The sequence below is a fragment of the Vanessa cardui genome, chromosome 27 (assembly GCF_905220365.1).
Source record: "Vanessa cardui chromosome 27, ilVanCard2.1, whole genome shotgun sequence".
NCBI classification, from domain to species: Eukaryota; Metazoa; Arthropoda; class Insecta; order Lepidoptera; family Nymphalidae; genus Vanessa; species Vanessa cardui.
In genome coordinates, this window is record NC_061149.1 from 7,634,447 (window position 1) to 7,653,395 (window position 18,949).

The 18,949-nt window shown below is 36.6% G+C and overlaps 1 protein-coding gene across 2 annotated transcripts in view; it reads left to right on the top strand.

The window, feature by feature from the left end:
- LOC124541013 overlaps positions 1–18,949 on the top strand; it is a 31,014-nt gene that overhangs the window by 7,122 nt on the left and 4,943 nt on the right. For both annotated transcript variants that reach the window (XM_047118787.1, XM_047118786.1), the window contains exons 5-16: positions 248–407; positions 971–1,350; positions 1,676–1,792; positions 2,203–2,299; positions 3,406–3,442; positions 3,850–4,725; positions 5,226–5,403; positions 11,427–11,742; positions 12,307–12,373; positions 12,795–12,895; positions 13,326–13,454; positions 14,269–15,751. In XM_047118787.1, the coding sequence (XP_046974743.1) occupies positions 248–407; positions 971–1,350; positions 1,676–1,792; positions 2,203–2,299; positions 3,406–3,442; positions 3,850–4,725; positions 5,226–5,403; positions 11,427–11,742; positions 12,307–12,373; positions 12,795–12,895; positions 13,326–13,454; positions 14,269–15,751 (3,941 nt within the window). The remainder of the gene's footprint in view (positions 1–247; positions 408–970; positions 1,351–1,675; positions 1,793–2,202; positions 2,300–3,405; positions 3,443–3,849; positions 4,726–5,225; positions 5,404–11,426; positions 11,743–12,306; positions 12,374–12,794; positions 12,896–13,325; positions 13,455–14,268; positions 15,752–18,949) is intronic.

Below are 18,949 nucleotides of genomic sequence, written 5' to 3' on the forward strand. Positions count from 1 at the left end.
CACGCTGTCCCAATGAGAGTTGCTGACACATGCAGGTTTCCTTATGATATTTTCCTTCACCGTCGAATAAACACAAATTAAGCACATGAACATTCAGTGGTGCTTGCCTGCGCTCGAACCCGAAATCATCGGTTAAGATGCATGCGTTCTAACCACTGGGCCATCTCGGCTCACGTATATATGTATATCACATATAATAATAATTAAAAATCGTCACAATAAATACATTGTAAAATCTACTCCCCAGGACCCGTTACTACGACCAAGCTGTTCACAAATTAATGGCCTCGATTGATGTAGGTGACTGCTCGGAAAGGCTCGGTACGCTTAAACGTTTCTCGTTGCAAGACTGGCGCGTTATAGACGCCGGCCTACTCTATGACATGCGCCTGCGCGTAGTGCAAGAGGTACCACTCACTGTGATTCTTTTCTTGTTTTGTGTTTTATATCTGACTGGCGTTTTACTATAACTCCACTCACTACTTCGATGGAATGGCAAAATGACAAGCCAGAGAAGTTCAAAAGGATTTTTGATCTTAGGAATGAAAATCAAAATAAACTTTATTCAAGTAGGCTTACTCAAGCACTTTTTAATCGTAGTTTAACAATTAAGTGAAGTTATCACCGGTTCGGAAAGTAGATACTACCGAGAAGAACCGGCAGGAAACTCAGTAGTTAATCTTTTGCAACATTTAAAAAATACAGTCATATTAGTTAAATACAATTATATCTATGTACTGTATCTTGGCTGGAAGTTAATCGGTATTAATTTCACGCTTTTTTATCATCTATAAAAATATTGTATCGAATAATATGCCTTTTATACCGATGTATTTTTTACAAACGATTCGAATTTACAAAACGGCGAAGTTAAATATATCTGCGGAATTTTAGTATAGAAACAGACCTAACATAACCTAACATTTCTTGTTTAAAAGCTCATATTCACATTCTTGATTTTATTTTACAGCAAAGTTTTAACAACGCTTTGACCTTGTACCCCATGATCCAACTCTTCAAACTAATGATTGCGGCTAAAAGAAAAATTGACCAAATAAATGCAGCTAAGCTTAAATCAAATGAGTCCCACACTGGGCGCCAAGAAGGGAAAAGTGGCGCCCGAACTGAGACTAAAGAGTCTACTACTGTTAATAATAATAAGGAAAAGAATGGTACACAAACCCATGGAAACGATTCCGAGCATATTGTATCTACGTCCCAACCACGGCTTGCAAGTGAGATTACTGAAGAAGAATTATCAATACCTAAAGGAAAAGCAGACAAAAAAACTCGCAATGAGTACGAAACCGCGGAGATATGGGCACTCGTGCACTCGAATTACACGAATTGGTATGATTATAAATATTAACCGTTCATTTGCTACTATAGCATTGCTATTTAATAATGTTTCTCATCATCCTCCTACCCTTATCCAATTTTATTTGCGGTCGGCGCAGCATGTCTCCTCCTTCCATACTTCTCTGTCAGACGTCATCTCACAAGTATCATTCTTTCTAATCATCTTTAACACAATCCATCCATCGTTTTTTCGGTCATAATCCTCTATATCCATCCACATCCATGTTCAAGAAAATTTCTATAATTATTAATAGCATTGTTTGTTAATTAAGTCGCAAGTCTTCTCATGAGAATGACAATGAGTGGTATATCGCAGCGGTCGGGCGGCGTCAGCGGTGCTGCTACAGAAGCGTTGGTACGAGATGAAGCAGCAGACTCGCGCGCTGCTGTGCGGGGCCACGCCGGTGCCGCTGCTGCTGGCCATGGCCAAGAGGTGAGCTTCAGTATTAGTCTGGATTAGAAGGTGCAGACTTACTTCTAGGTTCACGTGCTTCCATTTCGCGATATTGATTTTTAATGACTTTTCATAAGGAAGGAAGGAGAACCAATAAGGTTCACTTTATGATAAGTGGTCACCACTACCCCTATACGTTACACATACATTAAGTACTATATAAGAATTATTAACTAATTTCAATGCATGGCAAAGTTACTACCAACCTTGAGAACTAAGATGTTATGTTTCTCATGGTTGTTATAAAACTTCAAGACTCATCACTTATTCTACCGCTAAACAAGTGAACATACCTACCGTTCCTTTCAAGGCTTTCTTGCAAAAGTCCTACCACAAGTTAGTGATGCGCTTATTAGTGACATGTTCTGAAACCAATTTTTATATTTTAGGTTTCCGTTCATCCTGACAGAGACGTTACCGTCTTGGAAGGAGCTCGTGAGGACTGATCAAGTGTTCTTGGACTGTGACTTAGAACCTTATAAAATGGTAAGTATTCATTTCTTCCCCTCTTATTAATTTTGCTTTTTTTAAAGTACTCTTAATAGAAGTGTTAAATGAACCCATGCTTGAGATTGATACATTTAACCAAGCAGTATCTTTACTAGTGTTATAAGCGCTTGTCACCTCTTCCGTTGAAACGATTTCTATAAATATGAGACAACATCACATACATTACTCTGATCCCAATGTAAGTAGCTAAAGCACTTGTGTTATGGAAAATCAGAAGTAACGACGGTACCAAAAACACTTTGGTTGTTTGTGGTACCGTCGTTACTTACCCAAGACAACATAGAAAAGTAATGATAATCTTCATTGTCTCGGCCGGGAATCGAACCCGGGACCACGGAGGTCGTCTTAACTATGACATTTGATATAGATAGTTTGGGGGGTTAAAATGGGGCTGATAGTTAATGTGTTACGGGTTAATTTTTTTATATTACACGCGGTAAAATTGCAGATTAATTTAATTATATAGCATAGTAAATAGCATAGTATGTCGTATGGTAGATATAAGTCTAACTTTCGTTAATATAATCTCTAGTAATGTATCCTTCCATTTTAATAAGCTATGTTGTACTCATGAAGTCATTTATTTATTGTTTTTTTTTTCATCAATAATCGTGGTGAGAATGAAACCTACTTGGTGGTAGGGCTTTGTGCAAGCCCGTCTGGGTAGGTACCACCCGCTCGTCAGTTATTCTACCGCCAAATAACAGTCCTCAGTATTGTTGTGTTCCGGTTTGAAGTGTGAGTGAGCCAGTGTAACTACAGGCACAAGGGATATAGCATCTTAGTTCCCAAGGTTGGTGGCGGATTGACGATGTAAGGAATAGTTAATATTTCTTACAGCGTCATTGTCTATGGGTGATGGTGACCACTTACCATCAGGTGATCCATACGCTCGTCCGCCAACCTATACCATAAAAAAAGGGAATTCATAAATTGAATGACTTTGTGAAATATATCAATAAAGTATCTAATGTATACATATTTGTAAATTGTTTTTATATGTACAGATTGACAAGTTTACTTTTTAGATATATATATATTGATAAAATTATATTTTAATCAAACGTTTTCTTTTTCGTTAGGAACTATTAAATATAGAATTGGAGATACCTGATATTGGTAAGTGTTACTTTATATGTTTTTAATTCGGAGAAGGTGAAACGTTTTAAGTAACGTAAAGTAACAGCCTGGTAAATTTCCCACTGCGGGGCTAAGGCTTCCTCTCCCTTTGAGGAGAGGGTTTAGAACATATTCCACCACGCCGTTCCAATGCAGGTTGGTGGAATGCACATGTGGCTGAATTTCGATGGAATTAGACATATGCAGGTTTCCTCACGATGTTTTCCTTCACCGCCGACCACGAGATGCATTATAAACACAAATTAAGCACATATATATATATATAGTAGTGCTTGCCTGCGTTTGAACCCACAATCATCGGTTAAGATGCACGCGTTCTAACCACTGGGCCATCTCATTCTCACATTTACAGTTTATAAATGTTTATCTGTAATGTTCCATTTCAGATGAAAATGTTTTACTCGATGATATTAACGATTGGAGTGATGATGAAGTCGAAATTATTAATGAAAAACGAGAAGTTATAACCGTGTTTGATTCTGACGACGAACAGACGAACACGACAAATAGAAAAACAAATATGGCTGACTTGCCAAGGGATAATAATTTCATTAAAATAGAAGAAAGTGACAGTAGTATTAAAGAATTAGAAAGATTAGATCCAACGAGTGCTAAAGTTAAAATAATATTCGAAGATGACTCAGATTCTGATGTCAATGAATATCTTAATAATTCCGAAGGTATCAACAATAAAATATTTGCTTTTAACAGTGCTGAAAATCTCAGGGATCTCAATAGTGGCGTAAATAAAATAGCTCAATTTAGTAAGGAAACTGAAAATAGTTCAAATAATTCAAGAACCAAAGACGCGAGCTCTTCAAGTGAATCTAAGAGCTTAGGTATCGATAGATATAATATTAGTAGCCATAATAAAACTAAGACTGTAAAAGATGAAAAACTAAATTATTTACATAATACAATTCCAACGGGTGAACTTAACACTGCCTCACACAAAGACAAAGTCACCACCAAAACTCTTAACAATGCATTACACAAAGATATCATCAAAACGGAATCTAATGAACGGTTAGATGACACTAATCTACAATTAGATGGTGAAAATAATGACGCAATCATGAAAAACGAGAGAGCTTTCGATAGTCATCTATTAATTGCTGATATATCGCACACTTATGTTGAAGACACAAGCCGTAATCACGAAACTCACTCGAATGCTAAAGAACTCGAAGACGATGAGAGTGAGTCTCTAGATGGTTCCGTGAAATGTGAGATTAGTGATGATATTGACTCCACATTCGTTGGTAAGTACTTTTCTGAGATATGCTGTATATTGCACTATCATAGTGTTTACTTGATGGCAGGTGTGTACAAGCCTGGATAAGGTACTAAACAGATGATTTCAGAAGATCAATTGCTAATCTGTTTAGGAGTCACCTTTTTCCGTAGACTATGGGCCGCCTTTCATGATAATAGTCTGACAATTTATTTCTAATTTATTCTTTATATATCTTCCAAAATTTTCGTATATTATATTTTATTTAAATAATTAAATGTTTCCATTGAGACCCTAAATGGGTATATATTATAAAACAAAGTTATAAATATCTGCTGTACATAATACAAGAAACATTTTCCCTTTAAATCGCAATTACAGCAAAAGACGGATGATTTAGTAATGGTTTTCTTTCACGTTTTTTTTTCGCTTTAGAATTTATTATGCATCTCCGGCCTCAATTCAAAATATTAAGATATAAGTTGCATTTAATACTGATTTACTCAAAAGACGCGTAATTCGTTTCAGACGAGAAGCTTGTAAAATTAGCACACGTGGTATTGACGCCGCTCGAAGATCTCGAAGCTTGGAGAAAATTTTCGAAGTCAGATACAATAAACTGCAGACGGTTCAGTGTCAGAAACTTCGCCAAACTCGTAAATGTAACATCAAAGCAGTTGGCGAAATGCCGGCCTTATATTACTCCACTAGCTTTTGCCCGCGACTTCGTCCGCGTGGAATAGTGACTTCCGGCAAATTTTTTGGTTCTTCCCACATAGTTCCCGTTCCCGCAGAATTTTCAGGATAAAACCTATGGTTTTTTTTCGAGTTTCAAACTATATATCTGTATAATTTTTAAATTAAATATAATTATTTTAAAGAACTTCTGCATATACTACATTTTTTGTTTTATTATCTTGTGGCAGAAGAACATATTGATTTTCGCCACAACCCGATCTTGATAACGCGACATATAACTGGCCGTGCGAAAAACAGTCTTGGCGTAAATCGATCCCCACGTGTTTGAATGTTTGCCCCTGTGATTTATTTATTGTGACTGCGAAAGATAATTTAAGCGGAAATTGTATTCTTTTAAAATTGAAGGGTAAGTCGTTGGGTATCATTGGGATGCGGGGTATGAGGACCGTTTGACCAACTGCTGGACCAGTCAAAACTATTGCAACGATGACGTTATTGCGCAGAAATTTTACTTGAAGTCGGGTCCCGTTGCATAAATTTGGTGGTTTGAGATTTCTTAGTAAAATTATTGGGGCACCTATTTTTAACTTAAGAGAATGTGGGGGAAGGCCGCTTGGGTTCAAGGAATTGAGGAACTCCTGTGGGTAATGAACTACATCTTCTTGATCCATCACGGTATCAATGGATGTGTAGGTTACAATATCTCCCGGGAGTTTACTCAAAATGATATCATTTATTTCGTCAACGCTACTATTTCTTGCCGCCAATATTGCTCTTTGACACATCCATTGATGGTCCTTGTTTTCTATTTGGCTGATGTCAGGGTATACCTTAGTTACTAATTCCTCGATGTTACCCACTTTTACTCCTAAATCGCAATCAATTTCAATTTTATTATTAGAATGAGGTATATTCCCGTCTCCTACAGAAAGTAATTTTGAAGGGAAAGTTATACTACCTCCCCCCAAATGTGCTCTCATATTTGTTGATAATTTTAAAATATTTACAAATTTCCATAATGGAGAACTTTTAAGGCAAGCCTTCACAATGTCTGCTCTAGTTCCTCTTACTATTACCGGTAAAGTTTGGCGAAAGTCCCCAGCAAACATAACAGTAATCCCACCCATGATTTTATCACAGCTTCTAAGATCTCTAAGAGTTCTGTCTAGAGCTTCTACGTGAGCTCTATGTATCATGGTACATTCGTCCCAGATTATTAGACTGACGTCTTGTAAAATTTTCCCCAAGGGGCCATTTTTGCGTATAGAGCACACGCTATCTTTCTCTAAAGACACAGTCAGGGGCAGTTTAAAAGTGGAATGAGCTGTGCGTCCACCTGCTAATAAGGTTGCAGCAATACCTGACGACGCTACTGCCAAGGCTAGCTTTCCCAGAGACCTTACTTTTGCTAATATAAGATTAGTGATAAACGTCTTGCCGGTCCCACCGGGAGCATCCAAAAAGAAAATTCTTCCTTCATTAAAACGTACACTGTTCATGACACAATTATACGTTGTCACCTGGTCATTAATTAATCTTGGTTCATTTTGTGCGATATACTCATTCAATTCATTTATGTTATATGGTTTTCGCAACGCTATTTCTAATGGGTCCAGAAGCGAGTTATTTCTTTTTGCTGCAGGAAGCCCAAAGTCGGATAGGGATTTATCTGAAAACTCATGAATTTGATCTTCAATTATGATTAGTCCATCATTGTATATATCATCATTATATGCTAATGTCATATCCTGATTCTCATTACGCATTCTGTTTAATATATCTTCACATAAAGCATCACGAAATTTATTCCATAACTCTAAGGGATCAGAGGGTTGGCAAAATATAAGGATAGTGGTAAATAATTCTCTTAATTTTGTAGCTGGCTCGGATATGATAGCATCGGACATGGTATTTTGCCAATGTTCATCTCCCTCCAGTAAACCTAATTCCTTGCAAGCGCCTTGGTACGTTTGGAAAATAACACCATTCACGGTTCTTAGATGTTGAAATGACATTGGACCGCGAACATATTGCAATAACATTCTTAAATAAAAACATTCAGTTTGAGTTGGATGAATGTTATAAACACGGCCTAAAGTTGTGTCTTTTTTTACACCGGGATATCCCTCAACATCTTGCCCGCGTCTTCTTCTAGAAAATGAATTTCTTTGCCAAACGTAATACTGGGGAACTTCGTGATATAAAAGGGTTTTTGCGAAATCGTCGCTTTTGCAGAGATCAAAGAACGCTGTAAGTGTCGTTGATGAAGGATTGTTCACACGATCTTGGAGATTTTCATTATTATAAAAATATACTCTTTGTCCATTTTCCAAATGAACGGCTAAATGAACTACTGCCGGTAAACGTTCATGAATAGAGAATTGGAAAATTCTCCAAAACGCCTCAGAGGAACTTATATAGCGACCATTTAGATATTTTTCTACTTCATCGTTATTACTTTGTAACGAAAATGTGGCTTGATCAGAACCTTTATGAATATACTTACAGATGTATTTAATAGCTTTGACCGATTGACAAAACTCTACGTTAATGTGTGCATTGAAAATTCGTGATAGCAGTGGATTATAGGGAACCACCCAACGATTATCCACGCTCATTTCTGTACCTTTTACACGAATTATAGCTGTGTTTCCACCATTATCTGGAGACCTGCGTCTGTAGGTTGGATAACCGTCATCCCCCGTTTGTGTTTCCGAAATAAAATGCCTAGGGAACTTTTTAGAACAAACGTTTTCTTTCATACATGGTGATGAAGGATTATGAAATCCGCAAGGACCATGTATCATATTTTTTATAACAATATTATGAAGAATCGGATCTTGTTGTATGTCAGGTATTTCAGCCGATATTATTGCATCTATAGAATCTGGTTGAACTTTGTTAGCCAGCCACAATAAAATGTGGGCGTGAGGTAAACCTCTTTTTTGCCATTCTACACTGTAAACAAAGGCTTTCGATGGGCCAAAAATATTTTTCTTCGTTAATAGGTCTATCATTTTCTTGAGTTTTAAATGAAATACCCTAGAAATTAAATCATGTCTATCATAAGAATGTTGATTGGGCAATAACTCACTTTTTATTTCTGGCCATTCGGGGTTACATGTAAATGTAATGAAGAGGTCAGGTCTTCCAAATTTCCTGACATATGTCATGGCATCTTGACTTTTTTCATTCATGAATCTGGGGGATCCTGTAAATGACGACGGCAATATAACGTGCTGGCCAATATTAGAAGCGTTTATATGTCCATCATTTACGACGGCATCTCTTAAATGAATGTACTCTTCTGCTCTCAATTTTTTTTGATTTCTTTTGATGAAGTCTAGCCTCTCAGAGATCATTTTTGCCGCCATATCAACACAATATTGGTTGAATAATCCTTTGAAATAATGTATACTGTTAAAGTCATTTAGTCTCACCATGAATCTAAATGCATAAAACTGCATACATGAAACAGTTTTAGATGTAGCCGTAGTATTCTGCTGTGGAATATTAATACAGTATCCGTCGTTTCCAAAGGGAAACAGTAAGGGATATTGAAGCGGGTCATAAGATCTATGAATTTCAGAAACTCGTTGAAGTCGACCATCTCTCGCAGTCAATACAATATCACGAGGACCTTTGTCTTCATCTATCATAAGAACAGCTACTTCATCTACTACTGGCGCATTATACCGACCTCTATGCTCATTATTAGGTTTTACATCAGCATGAATGATAAGTTTTAAATCATTCGGTGGTCTATTTTCTAGATTGTACTTAAAACTTTGAATATACGTATTATGATCATGAAGATATGATTGGAGAACATCGATAAGATCGATTTGCAAGCTTGGGTTTAAATTTGAGCGCAAGGATACCTGATCTGCATGGGAAACAAAATATATTTGCAGGAATTCGGGTTGTGCCCCTACAGCTGGAAGTAAGTCACCGATTAAATGATAAACTTGCCCTTGGACTTTAAAAGTGGGCATAAAGTTTCCCTCACGAATTTCTTTGGCACCAAATGAAGTCATCTGAAATAATGTATTATATTGTCTTGAGTGGTTTAAGAAATGCTTAGATAAAGGATGTGAGCCTGATATCAGTTCCTTTAAAACGGATGTTGGTTCCGGAATTATAGGTATATTTACTTTACCACCACTACAACACAGTCCAGGAGTTTCAGCTGCCCATTTTTTTGCTTGGCATAAGTTGCATATTTTATCCATTCTACCAATATCAATATCATTTAGCTCAGAATAGTCAACGGTACAATCATAAGCAAAAGCAGCATTTAATAAATTATGTTGTCTGCGAGTTCTATTCCTAGTTGATCGGGCATTTTGCTGTGCTAATCGTTGGGATCGTTCAGTGCTTGATTCCCGATCACGGTTAGCCAAAGTTCGGGAATTCTGTGAGGCCAAACGTTGAGAACGTTCAGCACTGGATTCCCGATTGCGGTTAGCCAATGTTCGGGCATTCTGTGTGGCCAAACGTTGAGAACGTTCAGCACTCGATTCCCGATCGCGGTTAGCCATAGTTCGGGCATTCTGTGAGGCCAAACGTTGAGAACGTTCAGCACTCGATTCCCGATCGCGGTTAGCCATAGTTCGGGCATTCTGTGAAGCCAAACGTTGAGAACGATCAGCACTCGATTCCCTTGCACGGTTTTGTTCAGTAATTGCTCGTTGTGTAGCCAACCTGTGCATATTTTCATCCTCAGTTTCATTGCTGCGCAAAACTCGCAGCCGCTTTGCAGTAGCAGTCTGCCGAGAAAGCTGAGTTCTTTTTCTCGGCATAATAGTGATGAAGAAAAAACGTAGAAAATGAAAACTTAACTAAAGCGTATCACGTAATAAAAAAAAGAAACGTAAGATTAAGAAGATTAATAATTAGGAACCTAATTACTTTTATTTTAAACGAATATGTCAAAATAACAACCGTAAAACGAAAATAAGGTAAACTAACTTTATGCTTAAACTTAACCCTAATCTAATGAGAATAAATAGGTAGACCACACCTATTTACAGGTTTTATCTAAAGCAAAAAAAAAAAATTGAAACTAAATACGTTAAACTAAACCCTAATCTAATAAGAATAATTAAGTAGGCGACACCTATTTAGGTACCTACAGGTATTATGTACCACAAAAAAAATTAGAAACTAAATACTATTTTTAAATAATCTACCTACATGAAAACAAAAAAGTGTTATTATTGTGTAACTAAATACTATCCTAAAACAAATAAAGTACCTACTATATAGAAAACAACTACAAAATGAAACTGTGTTTAAAAAGTAATATTAGGATGATAATTATATCGCATAAACAAATTAGCGCTGCATTCAACCGTTCAGTAGGGAGCCGACCGCGCGAGTGAGCCGCGCGGCATGGTATCTCGTTGAGCTACACCCCTCCCGGCTTGCCCGCAAGCACCGCCTCTCTCCCGCCGCGCCGGCAAGCGCAGAGAGCGAGTTGGTTTTGTTTCGGAGTTATTTATGATTGTAATTTTTAAAGTTTTTTGTTAAAATTAAGTTATATCAAAGACAATTTTATTCACAATGAAGTACTCTTAACCAACAACATATTTATTTGAATATAAAGATTAATATTATTATGTTGATACAACTTAAACAAATTATTTCGACCAAATTAGGTACCATAAAAACGGTTTTTGTGAGTTAATCTTAAAAGATAGACATATAATGTCGCGGACTGTTTTTTAGATCATTAAAAGAGCTATTATTCTTTAATACATATTTTTTGTGTATCTTGAACCGTTTTCACGGCGCACGCAACGGAAGGCTTCAAAGATGAAATAATTTCTCCAGTTTTTTACACATTTACCACTATATCTTTGCTCCTATTGGTCGTAGCGTGATGTTATATAGCCTATAGCCTTCCTCGATAACTGGACTATCCAACACAAAAAGAATTATTCAATTCGAACCAGTAGTTTCGGAGATTAGCGCGTTCAAACAAACAAACAAACAAACAAACTCTTCAGCTTTATAATATTAGTATAGATATTTCGCCTCCGGAAACGGTATCTCGAGCATAAAGGTCTTGGAATTGAATCAAATGCCGAAAACTTTGAAACATAAAAGAAGATATTTAACCAAACACCTGAAGTTGTCTCGGACATATTTCTCGCTGGAATTCTGGAATGAGAGAAATGTTGGATTGCTCGAATCCTGTAGGCCCGTGGTCGTCAAATTGGAAAGGATGGCGAGGGTCGTGAAGAAGGTCGAATTGAGTAATATTGATGAAGTTCGGCGAATCAATAGGACGATTTTGACGGCTCAAGTCGCTCCAATAACGATCGGCAGTAATCGCACAATTGTAAGTTCGCTTCGCTTCTAAACTTGCTTGGTTGTGGTGATTTGTGCATCCTGTATGGGTAATTACTGGTTTTTCAGCAGAGTAAATAAAAATAATATAATAAGAACAGCCTCTATGTTTCTCACTGCTGGGCCTTTGCCCTTGGCCAGGGCAAGGGCAAGGGCCCAAGGGCTCCTCTCCCTTTTGAGGAGAAAGTTAGAAGGACCATATTCCTGCACATTCCACGCTGCTCCAATGCTGGTTGGTGCATTTATATGTGGCGGACAGACGCAGATGCAGATAAATTACAAACACAAATTAAGCAAACGAAAATTCAGTAATGCTTGCCTAGTTTTTACCCCTCAATTATCGATTAAGACAACACTGAGTCATCTCGGCGTCTCTGAAGATATTATAGAAAGTTGCCCAAAATCTTTTAAGAAAGATGAATTGAATAGACTTCGCAGACTTAGCTAAAAAGCTAGGCTGTTGATTAAATGGCTGTTTAAAGTAGTTGCTTGTATCATATATATTTAGAATTACTCTCTTTGCTTAGAAATATTATGAGATTATATTATTTTCTAGGTAATCGATTCTACTAAACTCCAAGCACCGGCACCAGAAACGGTTCAGCCCTCGAATATTTCTATCGGTAAGCATTTAATTAAAATATGTACTACAATTTTCGTGTAATCTTTATTGTTGGAAAATAAATAATAGCTTAAATGACTGGCAAAAATTGAACCTGTTCTAAATTTGGAAAAAACTGTGGCACTCTCGGGAAACCCCCAATATTATATTGATAGGTAGTGCAAAAATGAAAAATCGATTTTTTTATGTTATATACATGTATACCAAGGAAGTTTATAGTAATATATTTGCTGCACACACAAGACGGTTGCGGAAAGAGGCCACGATGACCGTAGAGATCGTCGTACAGTTTCTACATCAGATCTTGATGGCTCTACCTCAACCATCTTTATACGTTCGCCTTATTCATAATGCGGCACAAACCTAACCTAACCTATATTTGATAATTATCTAAGCACGTATTTCATTCTACCATTTTACAGATAATCAAAAATCCAATGACGTAACAACTAAAGTTATTCCAGCATACTATGTGAATCTATCCAGCGAAGCTGAAGTGAAGGAAATGATTAAGAATATTGTGGTATGTTATTTTTGTATACACGCTGATATTTACTTGGTGGTAGAGTTTTGTGCAAGCCCGTCTGGGTAGGTACCACCCACTCATCAGTTAGTCTACCGTCAACATCTTATTAATTGCTATTGGTTATTTCTTATCAACAGATTGTCCATATAGAATCCTTAACAAGTTATCAGGTCATTTGAAGCAAGGATACTTGCTTTTATGGTATAGGTTGGTGGACGAGCATATGGGCCAGATGATAATAAGATGTCACCGTCACCCATAGACAATGCTTGGCTCTAAGTGCCACCAACCTTGGGAACTAAGATGTTATGTCCCTTGTGCCTGTAGATAAACCTCTAGGATCTTAGCCCAGCTGTAAGGCAGCAGACGACCTTCATAACATGAAAAGGCATGTAAAGCATTTTTTTTTTGTTTCCAATTTTCTCAGAGGAAAGGCGGGTTGGCTAAATTACCAGATCCAGTTACAGTTGTGCCCGCTACGGACGACACAGACTTTCGAGAAAAACAGAGATCGCTGGACCGAGACATTCGAGAAATGAGCTTGAGGCTGGCGAAGGTAAGGGATGCACCACACAGTGAAATAAAAATAAATATAAAAAAGATATGGCCTTGATATAACAGGCGTACAATTTCGGCGACCTTATCGCTACATAGCGAAAGTACTATCGGCTAGAAACGAGAGCCAGTAATTACTGGCACAAAGGTCAGAACAGTAGCTGTCTTGTTATTATTTGCTTCAAAGCGACAGATCTGGACGATTTCTGTGAGGTTATTTGACTCGTCTAATCGCTAAAGCTGTTTGCTATATTGTGATTATCTTAATTGTTGATAGCTGCATTAAGCATTAAATAGTACGAAGGCGAATGTTGCCGAGGACTTAATCTACTAATGTTTCTTATACCTTCACCTTAAACCATATGCAGCTTATCGCCATAAGATTTTCGGTCTAAACCTGTCAAAATTGCATATTTATAATTCCTCTGTTGCTCGGCACAATGTTTCTAATTTCAATGAAATTCTACCACCATGTAATTCACGCAGCCAATCCAGATTGAAACGGCGGTTTTGTAATAAACTCCAAACCTCCTCCAAAGACGAGGAAACACCTTAGCCCAGTAGTGGATTATTTTCTGCCTGTTATTATTAACATATTATTATTTAGTAACAGTTTCACTTTTACGTTGGGAAACGAAACGATCGTCTCGAGTTCATAATAAGCTCATTTAAATTTTTGTGTTTTCTTCTCCAATTCTGACATTACTAAAATAATAATACGCATGTCCTTAATATTTATTGGTCCCATTGATAATTTATTATTTACTGAATAATTCATATGATAATCTTTATTAATTTTATTATTGTTTTAACAGCAACGCGAAACAAAAGCAAAGAGCCAAAAGGAGATGAAACAACCGCTATTAAACACAGAACTCAAGCTCGATCCGAACATAAACTGTTCTCAGGAATGGCAGCGGCAGAAGTCACAAAATCTAATATATTTCGACTTAAGACCCAAAGCTTACGAAACAGATCGAGAAATTCAAAACCAAACAAATACTAAAACTAATGTTAAGAAAAAGCGTAAAAAACCCAAGACACCTAAAGAAAATACAGAAGTTGAAAAAGAAGCAAGTGTGATTCAAAGTGAAAACGTAAATGACACAATAAAACTAAAAAGTGTAAATGTTGAAACTGTGAGTGACGTAATCAATGTTACTAAACATTTAGAAAGTACTGATTCGGAAGTCACGCGTGTGAGTTCTCGTAAATCGTCCGAAAGTGACAGTGAAATCAATAGACTTGTGATTAATTTAGATACAACAGATCAAGATTTAAAAAGGAAATCTCTAGAGCCACCATCAGATGTTCCGTGTAAAATTGCAAAAATCGAATCTAATGTTGATACAAAAACCAATACAACAAATATCGCATCAGATTGCGTGATTGATCTTTGCGATGATAGCAATGATAAAGAAGACAGCAATACAATAGCGAATGATCCCGATGGCTTGAAATTACTAGATAGAGAAACACAAAACACAGAAAGTGTATCGCAAATAAAAATAAAAATAGTTCAAAATACAATTGAAATTAATGGCGACTGCGAAAGCACAGTACCAGAAGACAAGAACGGTGAAATACTAAAATTTCTATCGAAAGTCGCCGCGAGGATACAAGAGAGTAACAAAACAGCTGCCTCTACCCCGACTCCACTCACAAATAACTCCACCGTGTATTACGTTGTGAAATCCGTCGATAAAGATCAACAAGCAAATGAATCACCTGATATTACACCAAATAAAATCACAGAAGCAATCTGTAAGAGAACGACAAACATGCAACCATTGAACGTAAACACAGACGTGCCCAATGATACGAATGTGTCAATCACTGAAAAATCGTCCTCGGCATACTATGTAGTAAAATTACCGGATGTTCAGAGGACTTCTGTCATACCGGAGTCCCTGAGCCCCCCGATGCCAATAATACAGAGCGTTTCCTCTCTAAAACCTAAACGAACCAAAAAATCTAGATTACAACCCAATTTGCGGACGCAACTTCAAAATTTTGGATACGACAATATGTATGAAAAGCAATTGTCAAGTACTTCAGTGCCGATGCGAAGAAACAACTCAGTTCCAATGCCAATAACGTCCGTAACGGCTTTGCCGAGGCAGAACGATGCGAAAATAGAATCTGCTCTGTGGTCGAACACGTGTCATCCGGCTTTAACGGCCTGCCAGCAAATCTACCCGGTCACCGTGACCAGTGGGAATTCTAGAAGCGAGACTGGGAACGGAGGAATCGAAGATCGTATTCAAATGATACCAATCTGGAACATTCCTGAGACGAGTAAGTGTTTTTTTTTTTAATTTAACTGTTCATAAACGCAGTTTCAAGTCCAAATCTCATACGTTATTCTCAAAAAGAAAGGAATCTTCAGCCCAGCTATGGGGTGTTTGAAGATCCAACTTTCTTTCGTATCTGGATATTTTTATCAGTTATGTAAAGAGACACTAGGAGTTTATATTTACTTGGTAGGCTTTGTGCAAGCTGTTCTGGGTAGGCACCCTGCACTCCTCAGATATTTCGTCGCTAAACTGCTACACTTAGTATTGTTGTGTTCCGTTTGGAAACAAGAGTTAACGACTCGTGGAAGTCGAATCGTTAAGGAATAAATTTAAAGAAATCAAGATATTGACTGTTGCTTCTCAATATATATTCTCTAATGTTATGTATGTACGAAAAAATATTAATGATTTCATGAGAAAATGTGATACTCATAACATTGGTACAAGGAACAAACACAAACTTGTTACTCCTGTTACTCGACTACATAGAGTCAGTAACTCCTTTGTGGGGCAATGTATACGGTTTTACAACAGGATCCCAGAAAGCGTTCAAAATGCCTCTGTTGCCAAATTTAAAAAAAATATTAAGGAACGCTTGTGTGCAAAAGGTTATTATACAATTAATGAGTTTATGATCGATAGCACACCTTGGGAATGATACGATCGCCTCCTGGCTATTTCATCTCATATTAAATTGTTTATTTATATAATACATAAGACAAACAAAAAAAAACCCACTGAGATTTTTTCGCCGGTTCTTCTCAGGTCAGGGTATTTTCTTTCCGAACCGGTGGTAGTGTTTCAATTGACCATCAATAAGAAAGTGTAATGCTTCTATATTGAATAAAGATATTTGAGTTTGAGTTTTGAGTTTCGAGTTGTTTCTTGCTGACGTAACACCAATGATGAATTCAAATAAATTTTCAACTTGTTACGCTATTATGTGGTGTCAGATATGGTTTTTCTAGGTTACGGCGAACTTATAAAAATTAACGTCAAGGGTAAAGGGGAGCGGAACGTCCAAACCTTAAAACCATTTTTTGATGCCAAACTTTATAAAAATCATCATATAAATAATTCGTTAAAAGAGTATCATTGTGCTCAATATTTATTCAAGCAAGTGTTTTAGAAATCTGACATACTTTCCAACAAAAAAAATCTTATAATATGCCATCAAAATAACCTTCCCATTTGCCGGTCAGTAGCAACGCACCTCTCCGTAGACGACTTCCCTCAATCAATGTGTACGTGGTTTTTTTTTTAAATTAAAACTGAAATTTGAGAAAGTTTTGTGAACCATAGGAGTGTTGTTTAACACCTCAGATATTGCCAATAACATCAAAGAAACGGCGTCACAATCTGTGACGCCGTTTCTGTGTGTGTTATGAAATCATCAAATCTACGTTATCATTACTAGTGTGCCGTATATGTTATTTAATTATTGCTGGGCTGATGTTGAGGATAATGAAAGTCACTAATTGGTTCACGATTTATTAACGAGACGGTACAATTATACGGACTGTGACGCACTTGATAGACTTGATAGACGCTCTGTCATACATATGCAATGCTTCGACTTTTATACATGATATATCAAAGATTTAAATCGTTAGATGCGCCCCTGCCATAGTATAACCGCTATAAAATGTGTCAATACTCAAATGTGTCAGCTCACTCATTCGCAATCAGTGTTCATTTATGAAGTACTGACAGTCAGACGTCATCCATTGTAATTAATGCGCTAATTATAATCCAAAAAAAAAATCGCAAAATGCCGTCATGTGCCATTCGAAAGTGCAATCACAACTCAAGGAATACTAATAAAGCCCAGGGTGTAACATTTCACTCGTAACTATTTATATTTATTTTAATATTGAATTTATTTTATTCCGATGTCCGACAAGACCACGAAATGAAAGAAATTGTGCGACAGAGAAAATAGTATGGCATAATTTATGTAATTAACAGAGATGAAACTATTGTCTCAGTACCATTCTATTAACTAATATAACTAGATACACGGAAGTACTACGGAAGCGGCTTGGAAAGGGATCATCTATAAATGGACATTAAGAGCGGCGATCCTGTGGTAGCGTCGGCATTTTATGTTTTATAAATATTATATTACAAAAAATGTTTTAAATTGCACCGTAATATATTTTGTAATATTAATCCGTCAAAATATATTTTTGCTCTTAGAAATCTAGTAGCTTAGTAAATTATGGATGTTTTATTAAAAATGGTTAAAAAAACACCGACTCCAAATATAGCAATAATTATAACTACATTATATAATCGTAAATCGACTTTTAAGTAGTCTAATATTTTTCATTTAATTTTACCTAGGAGGACTCTCAAAAATATGTTAAATATGCAATTATTTTTATTACTTTTTAGTGCATTTTAATTTGTTTTAAAATACTGTTTTGTTTGAAGTCGGTTTTTCTTTTTGTTAAAATTTTATTTATTACAAATTATTTCCTTTAACAACCTAATTTCTTACATTTTACAATTTGATGAATTTGTTGACCGTACTTCGCACGCATTCGTGTGAGCGCGTAAGCCATCGTAAGCGACTTGCCCACACACGCATTGTAAAAATTATTCCACAGTTTTTCAAGGTGAGGGCGCATCTAACGATTTAAATCTTTGTGATATATGCCAAAGAATATGAGATACACAGATGTGAAATATTTTAGTCATAGAATATGTAACTTTACTAACTATTTACTTTAATACCTATGTGCATATACGGCACACTAGTTTCGTCAATGAATACTTTGTCAGAAGGACAAGTTAATAAGCCTTGAGCTATATGCCGAAATCATTGAAGCCAAGGCAGTAGGATATTTAACTTAATTGATCAAGATGACATTTCAATGGTATGCCCGAAATTGATATTTCGATGATCGAATTTTCCGATAAATCTCGTGTGTTCACAACCAGTGCATTTTTGATCCGCAAAAGTTGCCAGAACTTTTTTGAAATTACTGTTTGAAGTTGGGATCTGAATCCTAACTTTAGAACGGTAGAATTTGTAAAGAGCGTTCTATCACTAGCAATCTAGGGGCGCATCTCGGCTTCTTAAGCTTAGTTTATATTGTTATTCCCCTTTCCAATGTTCATCTAACCTAATGATGCGAGCGTTGTAGTCTTACACATTTGTTTGAGTAGAGATTCAGAGAATCAAAATGTCAAT